General features: G+C 34.4%; 1 protein-coding gene across 3 annotated transcripts in view; it reads right to left on the bottom strand.

Annotated features, from left to right (window-relative positions):
- NFXL1 (nuclear transcription factor, X-box binding like 1) overlaps positions 1-21,063 on the bottom strand; it is a 69,828-nt gene that overhangs the window by 22,745 nt on the left and 26,020 nt on the right. For all 3 annotated transcript variants that reach the window (XM_072749053.1, XM_072749051.1, XM_072749052.1), the window contains 6 exons: positions 16,334-16,454; positions 15,944-16,103; positions 15,117-15,208; positions 7,830-7,851; positions 7,062-7,202; positions 1,132-1,298 (listed from right to left, as the gene is read on the bottom strand). In XM_072749053.1, coding sequence (XP_072605154.1) covers positions 1,132-1,298; positions 7,062-7,202; positions 7,830-7,851; positions 15,117-15,208; positions 15,944-16,103; positions 16,334-16,454 — 703 coding nt within the window. The remainder of the gene's footprint in view (positions 1-1,131; positions 1,299-7,061; positions 7,203-7,829; positions 7,852-15,116; positions 15,209-15,943; positions 16,104-16,333; positions 16,455-21,063) is intronic.

Raw genomic sequence — 21,063 nt, 5'->3', positions numbered from 1 at the left:
CAAAGAAAACCTCTTTCCTCAGTATCACTCATTAATACAGCAAAATTACTCTCTTCATTCTCTCTACAAAACTTCTAAAGCTAAAGTAATATTTTATTCTTAAAATTTCAACAAAATAATATTTAATAAGAATAAAATCTGACTTTTCCAATTTAACAAGACATGAGCCTACAGTCACAAAAACACATTTAAGTTAATATTAACTGGCATTTTTCAAAAAGTACTTATGTTAAAAAAATCAGAAACAAAGTCATATTCCCAAATTTAACCTGAGTAAAATATACTTAACAAAGAGCCCACTTTACAAACTTGGGTGAAAAGAGCTAAACAAGTTAGTAAATTATGTTAGATTATGATTAAGTAGAAAAAAAAATGGCAATCCTCCCCCTGCCCCACATAATCCACAAGCAAAAACATGTATTTTATTAAGTGCAGATTTTTTTTTAGGTAAAGGAAATACAGAAGTCATAACTGAATGGGAAGTCATCAGAGAGGGAGAAAAACCATGAGAGACTCTTAACTATAGGAAACAAACAGGGTCGCTGGAGGAAAGATGGGTGGGGGGATGGTGTAACTAAGTGATGGGCATTAAGGAGGGTGCATGATATGATGAGCACTGGGTGTTATACACAACTGATAAATTATTGAACACTACATCTAAAACTAATGATGTACTATATGTTGGCTAATTGAATTTAAACTTAAAAAAGTCATAGCCATAACAGATACATTTGTAATAAAAGGAAAAAAATTATGCCTTGGTAGCTATGTGTACATCAATTTTTTATCCAAAAAAATTCTAGTTTGACACTGTTATTTGAGCACTCTACTACAGGAATGCTTCTATATTTTTTAAAGCAGTGATCCAATTTTTTTCCTTAAAAAATCTTAACCAGAATCCCCAAATGGAAAGAAAGCATAACTGTCTTTGAAATCAGGGATAAGTATCTAGACAGTGAAGTATTCTACATTTCTTTCTTCAGGTCTCTAGTGAAAAATCTAGGCTTCTAACACCTATGAGCGACACTGAATAATGTTCCTTAAAGTACATTTTATAGGGTTCTGAATTACAAAAAGATACTGGTTAAAAATAATTATAGTAAAACAAGAATATTTCTCTAGTCCACTTACCTACATTCCACATATAGGCTTGTGATCTTGCAGTGACATTTTATTCTAAGCATCTGAACACAAGGAGGACATTCTCCAGGGTGACATGGCAAAACACATGGATGGGGACAACCCAGAGGACGTGATTTAGAGCACCCTTCTTCACACTGAAGGCATTCTGGGCCAGCCTGATAGGTAGTAAGGAAATAAATCACCTAAGTACTCTAACATTTCTACATATTAAAATTATAAAATTTATATATCCTATTAAAAGGAAGTACTTTTGTAGCTCTTAGGAATACAGTTAATAAAATGGTGTATGCTTTCACCTTAAAAATATTCAAAATGAAAAAAATACATATTCACAATGAAGAACAGCAAGATTATCAATACGACCACTAGTCACAAAGATTTCTGTCTACAAACCTCGTTAAATCAAACTGCCTCATCTTGAAATTGTACTTGATTATATGAAGTATTCCTACTAAAAATGTATATTACTTCCTGGAGAATAGTCAGTAGCAGGAAAAAAGAAAACATTATTAATTCATTTCCACCCAACAAACATGATCACCATCAAACTAAAGAAATCAACACTCTGTTAATACATAAACATGCCCAAAGCATTCAAAGTTCTGGAGATACTGCTCTCATCTTGTCAAAGAGAAACATTCATGGGGGTGGGGGTGGGAGGAGAATGACCAGTTTATGTTTTAATGCACTTGGATGAACTAAAATCACATTACATTTACAAGCAAATGTACTTCAACGTAATTCAACAAGGCACCTCTCTGCTCTAGTAATTTAACCATTTAAATACCATCTACCTACTAAAGAAGGTTAAAAACTGTTATTGCAGGATATTATTTATTTTCACATGTCATATATGAGATAAAGAGAGCTACAGACATCAATACCAAGTCTTAAAGTTTGAAATTTTTGTTATCATTCCTAAGTATAGCCATGATTACAAGAATGATTATGTCAATTAAAATCTAAGCTATTTTTAACAATGTAGATTAAAAAGAAAAAGTGTTTCAGTTATGAAACATTCTTCTATAAATAATTTCTATTTTTTATTTTTAAAAGTATATTAATTTATTCTAACTTATTCAGCATCTTATGTCAGAAATTATTCACACACTGGGAATATGCAAAATGGGAAAGATCCCTTACCTAAGAAATATAAATTTAAGTGGGGAGGTAAAGAACATAATAGTTGTCTTCATAATTACTCTGAAAAAAGATACAGAAGGTTAAGAAGGAGTAACAGAAGCAGTAAGAAGAAAGCCTACTGATAAAGTTCATGTTTGAACAGAATAAATAAGGGAAAGAGCCATAAGAATGCAGAGTTCCAGAGAAAAGATCACTAAGTGCAAAGGCTCTGACACAGAACAAATTTGGAACATTCAAGAAATAGCAAGAAGGAGAAGTGAGCAAGTGAGTGATGAGTGAAGAGGTAGGAAATGTAGTCAGATCATTATGAAGTCTTATAGGTCATCATAAGACCATTTGGATTTTATCCTGAGAGTAACTGAAAGCTACTGATGGGTTTTGAGCAGGGAGATGACACACTTGACCACAATTTTTTTTTTTTACTTACATTTTTAAAAGATTAACCTAGGTGATGCAGTACGACAAAGGTGGGAGTAGAGAGGCTGACTGAGAGAATAGTACAGACACCTCTAGGGAAGAGATGCTAGTGGCTTGGATGAGGACATTAGTGGTAGAGGTTATACTAAATGGTCAGATTCAGGGATGTACTTGGAAGATAAATCTGACAAGACATGTTGTGAGACAAGGACAAGGACAATGAAGAAAGAAATCAAGCAACGTTCCTGCCTTTGATCTGCAGAACTGGGTAAAACTGGTAATACAATTTTCTGAAATGGGAAAGACCAGGAGAAAAATAGGCAATGAATCTCAAAACATGCAAACATAACAAAAGATGACACAGTCTATTTTGCTTGTTCTTTTTCCTGGCTATGTGGTACACCTACAATAATTTTTCATTTAAATAACATGAATAGAACATAGTGGGCTGGGAGTTAAGACATCAGGGATACTACTTTCTGATTACTACTGTCCTGTTACCTGACCACAAACAAGTCACCTGACAATCTTCACTTTCCCTATCTGCAAAAAAATTATATGAGAGGAGGTTCCTTCCTTCTAATTATGAAAAAAAAATCACTAATTTGTATTGCTAAGCTATATTTCTGGATCACTTATAATATCAAGTTCTATCTTCTAGAAGAAACTATCTTAATTCAGAAATATAGCAAGCCTAGCTGTCAAATATCTTATACAGTTCTCCTTTAAAAAAGAAAAAACAGAAATTCTAACCTAGGGAATAATATTGGGATAATGCACAATAATTCTCTGATTAGTCAAGTCAGCTTTTTTTTAAAAAGAAGATTTTATTTGAGAGAGTGATGTGAGCACATGCACAAGCAAGGGGGACAGAGGAAGAAGCAGACTCCCCGCTGAGTAGGGAGCCCAACGCAGGACTCAATCCCAGGGCCCCAAGACCATGACCTGAGCTAAAGGCAGAAACTTAACTGATTGAGCCACCTAGGTGTCCCCATATCAACTTTAAAATGAGTTTCTGATTTATCTGACACCTGGAAATTCAGGGAGGGCAGCAATTCTTATTATAATCAATGAGATGATGAGAAAGAAAGCAGAATAGGCATTTGGATTACTATTACAAATTGGAAAATAAATCTTGATAGTAATATTCTTTTTTCCCTGCTTCATTAAAATATATTTGATATGTTACAAATTCAAGGTGTTCAACATTTACATACTGTAATAAGATTGTCATTGTAACAATAATTAATACCTCTATCACATTACAAAATTACTCTTTGTTTTTAATGGCTGGAACAATTAAGTACCAAACTCTTAGCAAGTTTGATGATTATACCAATTTTTAAAAAATATTTATTTATTTATTCATGAGAGATACAGAGTGGGGGGGGCAGAGAGACAGGCAGAGGGAGAAACAGGCTCCATGCAGAAAGCCCGACGTGGGACTCAATCCTGGGTCTCCAGGATCACACCCTGGGCCGAAGGTGGCGCTAAACCATTGAGCCACCTGGGCTGCCCAATTTTTTTTTTAATCAATGAAACATCACACATCACACACACTGCCTTTAACAGTGATTCTCAAACATTTTTATGCATGATCAATCACTTGGCAAATGTTAAAATACTGAAGCACGGCCTGAGATTTTGCATTTCCAACAAGATTCCAGGTGATGCCCATGCTGCTGGTCTACGGACAACACTGCGTGGCAAGGGTCTGTCACAAACATATAAGAAATATACGTGTCTATGTGTGATTATGTACATATATTTTCTTTTCCTCTCATTTATTTTTGGCATAGATTTTTCCCAAAGAGAAAAGACTGTCTTCATTATTTCTTCTTTCAGTGACTCAAAAAATAACTGTCCCCAGGTTTGCTGGGGAAAAACACTTCATCTGCCATCAGCCTCACACCTATCCCCAGTTAACAGCTTTCCACTTACTCGAGCCAAATGAATTAGACAACAGGGATATATTTGTTGCTAATGGTAGCAAGCAGAGGCATTGCCTGCAAAAAAAAAAAAAGCCTTGACTGAACTGAGATTTGCCAGTTAGGCTAGGGAAAGAGACCAGAACAGAGATATGAAGCAAAAGAGTTTTGAATCCAGTCAATTCAATAAGCACTTTTAAATACCTGCTCTGTTGTAGGCTCTGTGCTAGGATTTAAGGTAGGAACTGGATTAATAGTTCCATAGCCATTTGAGTCAAGAGACACATACAAGGAGATCTTTTCCAGTGGGTCTCAATTGAGACGTTACAGTAAGAAACTGATTTTGAAGAGTTTATGAATTATTTCACTTTTAATATATAAATTAAACTGATTGCAAAGTTATCCTCCAAATAATGTAGTTTTCACTCACTTGCACTACAGTGGCCTTCCTTGAGTGGAAGATAAAGATGGACTTGTAGTTAAATTAAGAAGAATTGCACATAACTTATAACCCATATTTTACCACAGCCACTGTTCATGAAGCAATGCTGGGATAATCCAAGATAATTCCCCATTCAGTACCCTATCAGCTCTTAAAATGAGTTTTTTTAAAGATTTTATTTATTCATGAGTGACACAGAGAAAGAGAGGCAGGGACACAGGCAGAGGGAGAAGCAGGCTCCATGCAGGGAGCCTGATGTGGGACTCAATCCTGGGACTCCAGGATCACGCCCTCAGCTGATGGCAGACGCTTAACTGCTGAGCCACCCAGGTGTCCCTTAAAATGTGTTTTTTTTCCAACTCACTTCATATTCTAAAATCCAGAGGAGGAAAGCCATATAGTAGCTATACTCTATCTAGTTAAAGTGATTTTGAATTGTAATTACTTTACTATGATTTTGTAATTCCAATATTTTTCATTTTATCATGAGTATGTTTTTATTAAGGATCAAAGCACAGGTGGATGAAGAAATTATAAGCAATACATTTACCTCTCTGCATAAGAGCAAGAATGATACTAGGAATACTTATGTTATCACGCTTTTCAATCACCAAATCAAAGACCAAAAAAATAACAATACAAGTGAAATTTTCAATAGCATAGAATTCATATTAAAACTTAAGCATCTGTAAATTTAATGCCATTTAGTAAAATGAATCTTAAAATTTTTGGCTTATTCCTCATTAAACACACTTGCTAATAGTATTCTGACTCCCTAAAGAGTGGAAGTTTACCAAAAAACATTAAATATTTTAAAAATACATGATTGTTTATATAACAAAAGTTTATTTTTATTCACACATCATGTCAAATGTAGGCTGGCAGGGAACTCTGGCAAATCAATTATTCTGGGACGCTGGGTGATTTTAACTTTTATCTATATCACACGGAACACACAACCTCCTCAATCACAAAAGTAGAGAAAGAGCGCAGTAGTTAATGATAAACAAAGATTTTCCTGACTATTCTTGGAGATGAAAACATTTCTGCCTATATTTTCTTGGTCAGCACCTTTCATATGGCCTAGAAAATTGAGAACAGGAGACTATCTGTATCTCTGTTTTAATAGGAATCCTGTGTATTTCATTGCTACTGAAAATAATTTTGTTGTTTTATATTTTTATTTGTTGATGAATTTAAATGTTTAAAAATAAAATTTAGTATCATTTAAAATTTGATTAGCTAAATTTATTTATTTTTCCTTGTAAAATGGTAATTTTAGAGATCTTTCAGTGGTTGACTTCTCATATGCTTTGTAAAATGCTTTTAGTGAATTTCACACACACATGCCCTAATCTATGATGCCAATTACTTTCTTTATTTCCAAAGAATGATTAGGAATATTAAAATTGTGTACACTGCCTATCATACATATTAGGCATAAAAAGTTGCTGAGAACAAACACTCTAGCCTAAACTAAGAGATATAAATGGACAAAAGTAGAAGTGATATTGCTACCTATTATCTAAATAGACACATAACTTCTATATATTTTTTTAAGATTTTATTTATTTATTCATGAGAGATGCAGAGGGAGAAGCAGGCTCCATACAGGGAGCCCGATGTGGGACTCGATCCCAGAGCTCTGGGATCATGCCCTGAGCCAAAGGCAGAGGCTCAACCTCTGAGCCACCCAGGGATCCCCCCTAACTTCAATACTTTTATCATAAAGTCAAAGCCTATGTATTAACACAGGTACAGCATGTAAAGAGAACATTAAAAAACTTATTATCATGAGCTAGCACAAAGATACATATATACATCAAGCTGTTAAAGTTGGTTGTATTAAGAATAGCAAGAAAGAAGGGATGAAGGCAAGAAAGAAGAAAAAAGTTCTAACAAAACAGAAAAGTATTTATGGCATAATTATTCAAAAAAATGTTTCAAGCATACTATAAGTACATATACATTCAACCTTAGGATATTACCTTGTTTTTGCCAATGCAGGCATCAATTTCAGTTACTTTGTGGCATTCTTTCATACACGTATGATTCTGACAATCTAGGGCTCGTCCACATACTCTCTTACAAGAGTAGGGTCCTACAGCATGGCATGGTAGTGGACTTACCTATTAAAAAAAAAAACAAAAGATTAGCAGCACACACTAAAGTTTCTGGACCCATATTTCTGAAATGACTCTGTTATCACTTGAGAACAAGTTTCATAAAGGTCTACCACAGTTTCATTAATAATAGTTATTATCAAAATCAAAGTAACCTATCAAAAAGTCCAAAAAATGAATGTCAAAGCAAAATACTCCATTCCTAAAAGGGAAATTCAATATAAAGATGTGACAGTGACCACATATACATAGGCTAATTCCCAAAACTACAAAATATTTTAAAATCAGCATGGGGCACCTGCGTGGATCAGTCAGGAGTGTCCGACTTTTGATTTCAGCCCAGGTCATGATCTCATGCTCTTGGGATCAAGCCCTGTGTCAGGTTCCCCACTAAGTGGGGAGTCTGCTTGTCTACCTCTCTCTCTGCGTGCACACATGTGCCCTTCCTCCATGTGCACACATGTATGTGTGCTTTCTAAAAGAAGTAAATCTTTAAAAAAAAATTGCAGATAAACTCTTGTACTTTTTAGAGCACTTAAAAAAACAATACCTTGACTTTGTCATTTCTAATAATCCTCATATAGAAGGGGTATAGATTATAAGCTTCACTTAAAACTTGTACCTATGACTCACCTCATGCTTCCCAAGACATTCTCTGAAAAATAAGTAAATAAATAAATAAATAAATAAGTAGAAAACATTTCAAATTCTTCAAAAAGACTATCTGAAGCAAAGGTGCTAAGCCTACTAGTATTATTAGTAATAAAAAACACATGAGGAAATAACAGTGATAATAGAAAAGTTGCAGGATATCAAGTTAACATACAAAAACCTACTGCTGTCCTATATACCAGCAATGAACAATTGGAATTTGAAACATACTATCATTTATATTAGCACAATAAATGAAACAGATACAAATCTAACAAAATATGTAAGTGATCTATATGGGCAAAAGAAAGAAATCAAAGACAATCTAAATAAATGATGAGATATCCCATGCTCACTGTTAGGAAGGTGCAAATATTGTTAAAATGTTGCTTCTTTCCCAACTTGAACTAGATTCAACATAATTCCAATCAAAATCCCAGCAATTTATTAATAGTGGACCCCAACAAACTGATTTTAAGGTCTATGCGGAAAAACAAAAAACCCAGGATAGCCAATACGGTACTGAAGAACAACACGATACTGACACTATGCAACTTAAACTATGAGGCTACAGTGATTAAGACAGCATGGTACTGCTAAGAGAACAAATAGATTGATGGAACAGAACAGATAGCCCAGAAACAGACCTACCCAAAAATAGTCAAATGATCTCTGACAAAGGAAAAAGGCAACTGAAAAGGGATAATCTTTTCAACAGTTAGTGCTGGGATAAAGACATTGACCTAAAAAATCCCAACAGGGCTCACACCTTTCACAACAGGTAACTCAAAATGGATCACAGACCAAAATGTGAAGTGTGAAACTATAAACAAAGGAGAAAATCTAGGTAACTTGGATTTAATGATGACTTTTTAAGACACACGAAAAGCATGATCTTCAAAAGAAAATGGTTAAACTAGACTTTATTAAACCAAAACATCTGCCTTGTGAAGAACACTTAAATGATAGTTTAAATGAAAACATTTAAATGAAAACCCACAAAATGGCAGAAAGTATTTAGAAAACATTTATCTAGTAAAGGGCTTATATCCAAAATGTAAAAAAAAAAAAAAATCTTAAAATTCAATAAGAAAGCAAACAACCCAATTAAAAAATGGTCGGGATTTGGAGAACACACACCTCACCTTCCAAAGAAGACATACAGGCAGCAAATAAACATATGAAAAGATGCTGAACATCATATGTTGTTAGAAACTGTCAATTAAAACGAGGTGCCACTGCACACCTATTAGAATGACTAAAACCCAAAACACGGACAGTAGCGTATGCTGGCAAGAATACCGGGTAATGGGCTTTCTCACTGCTGGTGAGACTTCAACATGGTAGAGCCACTTGGTTAGATGGTTTGGCAGTGTCTTACAAAGCTAAACCAGGCTTGCCATATGATCCGGCAAAATCTACACATGAATATTTATAGCAGTTTTCTTCATAACTTTCAAAATTTGGAAGCAACTAAAATGTCCTTCAATAGGAGAATGAATAAACAATCTGTGGCACATTCATACAATAGAATATTATTCAGTAATAAAAATAATGAGCTACCAAGACATAAAAAGACACAGAGGAAATTTAAATGCATATTGCTACATGAAATATGCTGAAAAGCCTATAAACTATATGATTACAACTATAGGAAATTCTGGGAAAGGCAAAACTATAGAGACTTTAAAAAGGTCAGTGGTAACAAGTGGCTTCAGGGAGAGGAAGTGGGGGATGAACAAGCACAGGACATTTTTTGGGCAGCAAAACTACTCTGGTTGCTCTAGTACTGGTGGATAGTGGATACACAAGATCATGCACTTATCAAAATTCATAGAACGATCCAACACAAAAAGTAAACCCTAATGTAAACCACGGACTGTAGTGTATAATATTATCAGTTCCTCAATTGTAAAAAAAAAAAAAAAAAAAAAAATTTATCACAGTAATACAAAATCTTAATAACAAGAGAAACTATGTGTGGCAGGATCAAATGGGAACTCTGTACTTTCTGTGTAATTTTTCTATAAAACTGAAAATTATTGAAAAAAGATAAAGTCTATTTAAAAAATATATATATATATATCAAAAAAAGATAAGGTCTATTTAAAAAACTAAAAAACTAAATAAATAAACATTTTGCATCCCTTTCCAGGGACTGGTTTAGAAATTGTCTTGTGATCCTATTCTGGCCAATGAAATGTGAAAGGAGCTTTGCTATGGGGCTTCTGGAAAAGGCTTCTCACTCTTTAAAAAAAGATGATGACAATAGAAGGCATAAACAGTTTCTGTTTTTCTCTATGGAAACTTCCTATCTGGATGGGAAGTTGATCAGAAAGCCAAACAGCCTGAGGTCAAAGATGACACACTGAGGATAAAATAGACAGAATGTGGGCCTGTGATGATCACTGCATTAACCAGCTTAACTAACCACAGTTAGTGCTAACACTGCTCTATCAGAGCTGCTCTATCTCCAGTCTGATTGTGCAGGGCATAAAAGTTAGTATGTCCCTTTTTATTTAGGTTCTTTATAACTTGAAACCAAAGGCGCCATAAATGATATAGCACGTATGTTCAGAATTCTTATCACCATGTGACCAAATTATTGAAAGTCATGTTATGTTTAAAAATGGGACAAGAGGACATGAACATTCTACTCTAAGAAAGAAATTCTACTACATAGCTCATGTGACAAGTAATAATTTTAACATATACTTTATGATCTTATACATGCCACTGAAAAATCTTTATATCAGAATTAGAAGGATCTTTATATGGGTTTGCCTCCTTTTAAAAACTGAAATAAAACTCACATACCATAAAATTTATACTTTCAAAAAATACAATTTAGGGCACCTGGCTGCTTCGGTCAATTAATATCTTCAGCTCAGGTTATGATCTCAGGGTCCTGGGATAGGGTCCCACATCAGGCTCCCGGCTCAGCAAGGGAGTCTGCTTCTCCCTCTACCTCTCCCCACTGCTTGTACTCGCACGCTCTCTCTCTCTCTCTCTCTTAAATAAATAGATATCCTAAAGAAAAATACATTTTAGTGGTTTCTAGTACATTCACAAGGTTATGTAACCATCATCAGCATTGAGCATATTTTCATAACCAACAGAGAAACCCTGTAAAGATTAGAAGTCACTCCACAGCCCCTGGCAGCCACTGATATGCTCTCTGCCTCTATAGATTTGCCTATTTTGAACATTTCATATAAATAGAATCAATATTATGTGAACTTTTTTGTCCAGCCTTTCACTTAAACTACTGTTTTCAAAGATATTCATGTTATAGTATGTATCAGTAATTCATGCATTTTTATAGCTGAATGATACTCTATTACATGGCTATACCACATTTTGTTTATTCACTCATCAGTCGATAGATATCTGTTTCCACTTTCTGGCTATTAATAATAATGCTCCTATTATTGTAACATTCATGTCCAAGTTTTTTTGTGAACGTGTATTTTTAATTCTCAGTGTATACCTAAGAGTAAAATTGGTAACTCCAAGTTTAGTTTCCTGAGAAACTACCAAACTGCTTTCCAAAGTAGCTGCACCATTTTACATTCCCATCAGTCACGTACAATGGTTCCAACTACTCGCGATCTTCACCGACATTTGTCTTATTTTAGCCTTCCTACTAAGTGTAAAATGGCATCTTAATGTGGTTTTGACTCGCATTTCCCTAACAATTACTTAAGCATCTTTTCACATGTTTACTGGCCATCTGTAAGATCTTCTCCAGAGGAAAGTCTATTCAAAGATTTTGCCCATTTTTAAATTGGATTATTTGTCTTTTGGCTTCTCAGTTTAAGAATTCTTTATATATTCTGGATAATATTCTTAAGGGATATATGAGTTGCAAACTTTTACTCCCATTCTGTGGGTTGTCTTTTCAATTTTTTTATTGTTTCCTGAAGCACAATCAAGAAATTGTGCTTAATAACCTCCGTTGACTTTTGTTGCTTATGCTTTAGGTATCATATGTAATAAACCACTGCCTAACCCAAGGACAGAAAGAGTTATACCTATCTTTTCTTGTAAGAGTTTAATAGCTCTTACTTTAAGATCTCTGATCCATTTTGAGTTAATATTTATATATGTTGTGAAGTAGAGGCCCAATTACATTTTTTTCCCATGTGAATATCCAGTTCTCTCAGCACCATGTGCTGACATAAAACATTCTTCCACTGAATTGTTTTGACACTCTAATCAAAAATCAATTGAGGGGACACCTGGGTGGCTCAAATTAGTTGAGCGTCTGCCTTTGGCTCAGGGCGTGATCCCGGTCCCGTGATTGAGTCCCGCATCAGGCTCCCTGTGAGGAGCCTGCTTCTCCCTCTGCCTGTGTGTCTCTGCCTCTCTGTGTCTCTCATGAATAAATAAAATCTTAAAAAAAAAAAAAAAATCAATTGACTATAAACATATGAGTTTCTTTCTGGACCCTCAATTCTATTCCATTGATCAATATGTCTCTCCTTACACCAATACCACAGATTCTTGACTGCTATCATTTTGTAAGTTTAAAATTAGGAAGTGTGAGTCTTCTAACTTTGTTCTTTGTTCTCAAGACTGTTTGGCTATTCTGGGTCCTTCACATTTCCATATGAATTTTGGGGACAATTTCTGCAAAAAAGGCAACTGTAATTTTGACAGAGTATGTTCAATTTGTAGATCATTTCAGGTAGTAGTGCCCTTAACAATATTAAGTCTTCCCACCTACAAACATGGGATGTCTTTCCATTTAAATAAGTGTCTTAGTATCCTTATCAAAAACTGATTAGAAATAAATTCCTACGTTTATGGCCAGACTCTTGATTCTATTCCCTTGATCTATATATCTATCTGTATGCCAGTACCATAGCATTTGGTCTTCTTTAACTTCTTTCAAAAGTGTTTTCTACTTTTCAGTGTTTAAAAATCTTAGATGTCTTTTAATTTGAATAAACAAGTTGCTTTTTAATGCCACTGGAAATACAATTATTTTAATTTCAAATGGTTCATTGCTAGTGTACAGAATTGACTTTTGTATACTAATGTTTCTTATAGCCTTACCAAACTCAATTACTGTCATTAATAGCTTGTGTAAGGATTCCTTAAGATTTTTCATATGTAAGAGCATGTCATTTAAAAATACAAATAGTTTTACCTCTTTATTCCCAGTGTGGATACATTTTTAATTTTTTTCTAGTATAATTGCTCTGGCTAGCACCTCTAATGTAATATAAACATAAATAGAAGGGGCAAGGGCAGACCTCCAAATTTGTTCCTGTCCATAACAGGAAAGCTCTCAGTTTTTCACCATTAAGTATGATTAAGGGTTTTTTATTGATGCCCTTTTATAAGGTTGAGGGAGTTTGTTTATCCAAGTTTGTTGAGTGTTTTTATCTAGAAAGTATGTAGCATTTTGTCAAATGTTTTTCTGTATCTATGGATTGTCCTTTATTCTTGTGATAAAATATTACTTTGATATTTTAATTTTCTTTTATTTCTGGGATATATCCCGCTTGTTCATGATGTACAATCCTTTTTACATGTTGCTGGATTCAATTTGCTAGTATTTTGTTGAAAATTTTTGTATCTATATAGAAAAAGGATATTAATCTATAGTTTTCCTTTCTTGTGATGTCTTTTTCTGCTTTTAGTATCAGGGAAATACAAGTTTCATTTAATAAGAAGTGTCTCCATAATGAAACATGAGTGTTAATTCCTTAAATATTTGGTAGTATTCACCAGTAAAGTTATTAGTCCTCAGCTTTTCTTTATGGTAAGCTTTTGGTTACTAATTAAATCTCTGGTTAAACTAATTTTGGTTACATTCTAGGTATAGGTTTATTCAGATTTTCTACTTCTCTTTGAGTCAGTTTTAGAAGTTTCTGTATTTCTAAGAATCTGCCCATTCCTCCACATAAACTATAAGCCAAAGAGGGTAAAAGTGGCTATACTAATATCAGAAAAAATAGACTTTAAGAAAAAAAATTGTTTACTAGGCACAACAGTTTACTAGGCCTTATTTGATAAGGACCTCCAAAAATTCTCTCTTCTACTCTAACATCTTTGTAAATATCCAGAATTTCCTCATTTTACAAACAGAGAAGATATATGACTTACTCATGGTAGTAGTTAGCATGAAGGAAGCACAACCCTCGACTCAAGTTCTTACTCTAAAGCATAGTGTTTAACATATATACCCCCAAAAAACTTTCAGCAGCACATTCCAGTCAAGTGCAAAGGAAAGACTTTTTAAAATTGTTTAAACCTCTAGTAAACATGAGGTGGTAATTCAGGCAGTTTTTCTATAGTCATAAAATATTTAATCCAACCTAAGATTCTGAGGAAATTGAATGAAATAAGATATGTGTATCTGTTAAATAATCCTCCTGTAAGACAGCTTAAGAAATTCAAAGATAACTGACTACATTTATACAAAGTTTTAGTGTTATGAATCCCCCTCCACTAATCTACAGACTAAAATCTTCTGTTTGTAGATATAGCTCCCAACAGCACTGTGCCTCCCAACCTGACTGCACAACCAGTATTTAAAAATGCACACGCCACTTAAACTGAGAGGAAAGATGTGAAAGGACAAAATAGGAGTCAGAGCTTTTAAAAGTAAACAAGAACTCTCTTTAAAAAGGTAGAGAAGGCATACCAATATTCAATTAGGAACATTACTGGGAGACAACAATCTGTTTTCTAATTTTATGTTGCTTCCCAGAATGTGGTGCTTCTTTTACTCTTATAATCTATAACCTCTACTCCGAGGATGAACCATTCTAGGATTCCATAGTACCCTAGGTTTGGCTCCTTATAGCTCAACCCAGGTCATTTCCTGGGAACACTACTTTTCAGAACACTACTTTCTTTCATTTTCAGTGTTTCCTTCAAGTTTGCCTTACCTATAACCTGGCTTTCCTCTGTCCTCAAGGAGCTCACACACTAGCATGGGAGTCAGTTGGGAAAACTAACAGATGATGATCTCTTGGATGAATTATTGTAAGTGTGAGTTGCTATGGAAACTCAGAAGGACACCAAACTCCAGCTGGGGGAAGACTCAAAAAAAGATATCTAGAGGTTTTCAAGCAGTATGTAAAATGTACTTAGGAAAAAATGAGGCTGAAGACAGAGAGACTGGTTTATAGACTAGGCCTGAAATAATGATGAATTGGACAAAGATAAAGAGAAGGAGATATGTTAAGGTACATTTTGAACTGTGTCAAAAAAAATTTGTTTTTCTTAAAGTTAAAATTCTAAAATACTTACATAGGAATAGGAACTTGACATGGAGGACAAGGTAATGCAGTTTGAATAAACGCTGGCTCAGAAGGCTGTTCCCAAGGGCCTGTAGGCTGGTGCTACAAGTCAAAGACATAACAATTTTAAAGTAGAGGAATTAAAGCATATGGCCACTATAAGAACCTAAGAAAATATTTCCATATATCTTCTGCTCAAGCAAGTTGAAATTTTTTCAAGTAACCAAACTGTGCTTACTGAAATATTTTATTCCATCTGTATTCTATCAGATTAGTCCCCTCCACACACATTTGGTATTAAAAATTAAGGCAGACTCCACAGTTTTTAAAGGGCAGAACAAAGGTAATGTAGCTTCCCTGACTTATTATCCAAAAGGGGAATGAGAAACAGAACTCTAAAATCCAACTTCCACCAGCAGAATGTAATCTTCATTATTTTGTTCACTCTTGTCTCCCTAGCAGCTAGGACAATGCTTAACACACAGCAAGGACTCGATAAATATTCACTGAATTAGTGAATGAATTTTGAGGAGATCAGAAGATATCTATAATCCTGAATCACAATATATGAAGGAAGACTGCCTAATTCATGTGTATCGGCATTCCTACATGATTATCACATGACACTACCAAACATCTGTTTATTGGTTTCTCGCCTTTTCTATACCGTGAGCTTCCTAAGACAAAAGAGCAAGTCTTATTTACCTTGCACCCCAGCTCCTATCACAGTGCTTAACACCCAGTAGGTACTTAATCATTGCTTGCTGAATGACTAAGTAAAATTAAGAAAGCATGACCCAGAGCAATGCACTACCTCTTAATAATATATTCCCTTACCCTGCCAGCTTGCTTTATTAACGCTTGATCATGACATGGAGCAGGACACAAGTGACCACATTTCTCCAAAACTTTTTGGCAAGGTTGATGACATGGAGGACAAGAGCCAAAGTGACAGCGATGTTTCTCTTGACTTGTATGATGGCAAGTTGGTGGTCGACTAAATCATAAAGTACAATTTTTTAAATTACTTTTGATCATTGAACAATTATATCTAAAGTGCAATTATCTATTTATGTATCTTCTAATTCCATACAGAACAAGAATACTGTGAATATTAGTATTTTAGAACAGTAAAGCAAAATTTAAAATACTAATAATTTTAAAAATCAATACGAATTTAAATTTGTAAGACACCAGATGTAAGTCTGTGCAGAATCTCATACTAACCTACATTGCTCTTTGCACTTGGGTGGTCTTGTGGTACGTTCCCGGCCACAGGGCACCGTCACCTTTGTAGTACCACAATTGCACTTCACATCTACAGTTTCTGGGCAGGGATAACAACTGCCTGAAAAAAAAAAAAAGTCTGAAATTTAAAAAGAAATGTCTTAACTATTCAAAAGACAATCAACATTTGAATCAAGAGTTGAATCACACAACTGGATACTCTACAATGAGAATAAAGAAACTATGTGAATGAACCTCACACACATACACACACAACACTGAGCTAAAGATGCCAAACACAAAGAGTATGTAGTATATGATGCCACTTATATAAAACAAATGGGAAAAACTAATATATACTGTTTGAAACCAGGATTATGGTTATGAAGGATACAAAAAGGGTTTTGGAAAATACTGGTAATGTTCTGTTTAATCATCTGAGTTTTGGTTACTTGGTTATGTTTAGTTCATAAAAACTTATCAAGCTGTACACTTATTGTATACTTTTCTATATCTTTACTGGTAATTCAATTAAAAAGCTTTAGAATTTTCTTTAAAATCTGCTAAAGGGATCCCTGGGTGGCGCAGCGGTTTGGCGCCTGCCTTTGGCCCAGGGCGCGATCCTGGAGACCCGGGATCGAATCCCACATCAGGCTCCCGGTGCATGGAGCTTGCTTCTCCTTCTGCCTGTGTCTCTGCCTCTCTCTCTCTGTAACTATCATAAATAAATAAATTAAAAAATAAATAAATAAATAAAATAAAATAAAATAAAATAAAATAAAATAAAATAAAATAAAATCTGCTAAAAATTCCATTCTAAATAACAAATTTAACACATTAATCATTTAATCACCATTGCACAAGCAAAATAGATCTACATCTTGGAAAAATCTAACATTATCAATCATCTCTTTGGCTTATTTTCATACATACTTCTATTCAAGCACATTATTTTTAGATAAATTCCCCAGTAAGAGTAATTTCTCTCATCAGGTTTTGATTTTTGATTACTTGTGCTTTGTGAAGGACTAATTCTAAACCCTTATTTTAGGCTATAATTCCAAATATTTGTCTTCTAAACATTTTAAGGAAAAGTTATTTGGGTTTCAGCTTTGTTACAGTTTGGGAGGAATACACAAAAACAAAATAAACTTTTTTAAACAGGCTATAAAATTCTAAGGCTCTGACATCTATCTTCAGGGCTTTCTTCCCACTATAGTGTTCTAATAAGTAAGGTTCCCCACTAGAAATGAAATACCAAGAAGGGAATAGAAGTCTTCATCTAAGGAATGAGGATCATAAGAGACTGCTGCCTATGTGTCAGGACCAAACAGAATACTGAAGAGCAGTTAACCTGCTAAGAAACAGACTAATGATGAAAAGTACTCTGTTTAAAGCCTCTTAAACTAGATCCTAAAAGGAACAGAGGATTCTGATTCAAATAATGAACATGGAATAAGAAAATGAGAGTAAAAAGCATCACAGGGAAAAACATTTATGTATTGTACAAGTTACCAAATTTACACTTCAGTGTTTTGAAAATTAAAATATAATCCAGTGAGATATTTTCTTGATGGTAAGACAAGCCAGTTGTCCACTTGATCAAATTTTACTTTATCTTTCTAAAAGAATGATCAGGTGTCATATTTTCCACAAGCTAATAATGACCTTTAAGTCTGTCCTCATTCAGCATATTGTATCATTTTCTACACTTCACAATTTTCATTCATTTTCAGTAATTCAAACAGGAACATATCAAACATAACACCTTTTTGCCACTCTAAACTACAGCATCAATTTTCCTTTTTTGAAATTAAATCTTGAGAAAAAGAGATAATTTCTTTGAAAAGTCTTCTTAGCCATCAACAGAATTTGTTAGTTTCCTGTTCAACCTGACAGATAAATCAGCTTCAGTGATATTTTTTAAATGAAAAAGCAACATATAGAATGCAAGTATAATGGCCAATAGCCAAAATGGGTATACCCGTCCAGTAATTGCAGAACCATAAACACAGATGCCCTTGACTTTCAAGAACTGCAGTCAAACTTTCATATGTTCACAGGACAAACATGCAGTTCACACCTCTTCCTATGAGTTACCGTACAACCCTGATCATGAAGGTGTCTCCAGTGATGGAAAACGGCATGAAATAATGGCTCTATACATCTTAATGTAACTGTGGATCAAACAAACGGTGAAAGCTGCATCTTAACAGTATCTTCCACATACTTTCCATTAAAGTAAATTTTGTTAGGGACTAGTAAGCTTCTTTTTAAAAAAAAATAAATAAGTAAATACTTTGCCCCCCCCCCAAAAAAATGAATCTGGATCTGATCTAACCTCTAATAATTTATAGGAAATACAGAGAAGAGTTGCAATCTGTAAAATCTAGACTCTGTGACTAAATAAAGCAACCCCGTTTCTTAAATAACTGACAAGGAAAACAGAAAAAAGAGATAGAGGAAGAAAAGTACAGATTCATCAACTTTAGAGACACCAACCAATTGCAATATGTCAACGTTACAGGTTTTTGAGTCATACAAACTAAAGTAAAAAATGAAGATATTTATGAGATAAGATAATGGAACAGCAGATATTTGCTGATATTAAGAAATATTTTAACTATTTTTAGGTTAAGAATCTACTCTTTAGAAATGAATATTGAAGGATTTATAGGATTTGCTTCAATATAATACAAGACTGAGATATGTTTTCAACACTCCTCCACTAAGTATGATGCTTGCTCTACCCTTCTTGCAGGTACTCTCTATCAGGCAAAGGATACTCCTTTCTATTTCTAATTAAGTTTATGTCAAATATGAATGCTGAATTCCATCAACTGCTTTTAGACACTAAGATAGTTTCACTTTGCCTTTAGTCTATTAACATGGTGAATCACATCATTAGATTTACTAAAGTTAAACTAATCATACATAATTGGAATAGACCCAACTTGATTAAGAAAGATTAAGGTTTTAGATAGCTAATACTATTGTAAGATGGCTGGATTTGAATAGCAGAAACTTTAATATTTTACAACCTTTTTTTTTTTAAGATTTTATTTATTCATTCATGAGAGACACAGAAAGAGAGGCAAAGACCTAGGCAGAGGGAGAAGCAGGCTCCTCGCGGGGAGCCTAATGCGGGACTTGATCCCTGGCCTCCAGGATCAGACTCCGAGCCAAAGGCAGACACTCAACTGCTGAGCTACCCAGGTGTCCCTACAAACATGTTTATGCATTAGATTGGCCTGTAATTTTCTCTTACTTTCTTTGTAGATAATATAGTAAGTTGGGACATGTTCCTTTTTTTACATATCCTCTCAAATATTTTAGGGACTTACACACACACACAGAGATCTTAAATGTTAAAAATCATGTGTAAAAATCAACTAGGCCTGATGTTTTCTTGGTGAGAGAATTCTAAACCACTGATCCAATTTCTTTTACGATAATTCAACTAATTAAGGTTTTCTAATTAAAGGCCAGTGTTTTAACCACATCAACAAGGTCCTATACATACTATTTGTCCAGCAATCCTTTATCCACCATCTCATGACCTCATCTATCATTTGCCCCTCTGATCACTTACTTCAATTCTCTTTGTGAATTCTTTCAAATGCTCCTGTCTTAAGGCCTTTGCAATTACTGCTTTCTTGCCCAAAACACTATCCCACTCCCTTTTTCACATGGCTTGTAATCCTTTACTTCTTTTGGGATTCCTCTCAAATGTCATCTTTCTAGAGTCCTCCCCTGATCATGCTAGATTTTCTTTCTATACTTGTCACTATCTGATATTCCATATTAATTTGATTATTTATTTATATTTTAACAGAGGAGAAGTAAAAAAAATAAGTTCCATAAGAGCAGGCACTTTGTCAATATTGTTCCCAGTGCCTGGTACTTAGACACTCAAATATACTTTTTTAATTGAATTAATGACTAAATTTAGAGTGTTAATGAAATCTAATGAATCAAAGACAGAATATGATTTTTAAAAATAAAATTCTTTCACAATTTAAAGATACAAACAAATCAGAGAACATTCACAGGAAAAGGTCTATGGGGTTAACTGAATATGCCACTTTTCCTAACAGAGAGGCAATGTCATAGAATGGAAACATCATTAAAGTCTGAGTTCACATCTGACCCTGCAACTAGTTCTATGACCTTGGGCCAACAGTCTCTTTGCCTGTTTCCTTATTATACAAAATAACAGTAGCACAATATACTTTTTGGATTTTTGAGAGGATTAAGACATTAAGGGAGGTATCTAGTATCCACCAAATCTCAAAGGAAGTTAACAAAAATAATGTAGTTTGTCCCAGGTCATAAAGTTACTAAGTTGCAGAGTCCAAATTTGAACTAGAACCTCTGACCCTAACACTTCCCTTTCCACTACCCTATACAATCAGTATTTCTTTTCATAGCATCATACTCCAAAGGGATAAAGTTAACTCAGGGTTTTTTTCTTTTGTTTTTATAAAGATTATTCATTTATTTGAAAGAGAGAGAGAGAGGAGAGAGCACAAGCCAGCAGAAGGAGAGGGAGAAGTAGACTCCTTGCAGAGCAGGAAGGCCAACTCAGGGCTCAATCCCAGGACCCTGAGATCATGACCTGAGCTGAAGGCAGACGCTTACCCAACTGAACCACCCAGGTACCCCATCAATTAATTCAGTTTTCAATGTCTAATAACTTCAGCAACCCTGAGATGTTTTCAGGAGGTCTG

The sequence above is a fragment of the Vulpes vulpes genome, chromosome 2 (assembly GCF_048418805.1).
Source record: "Vulpes vulpes isolate BD-2025 chromosome 2, VulVul3, whole genome shotgun sequence".
NCBI classification, from domain to species: Eukaryota; Metazoa; Chordata; class Mammalia; order Carnivora; family Canidae; genus Vulpes; species Vulpes vulpes.
Note: the sequence above shows the minus strand (reverse complement) of the source record. Positions and strands in the feature narration are given on the sequence as shown.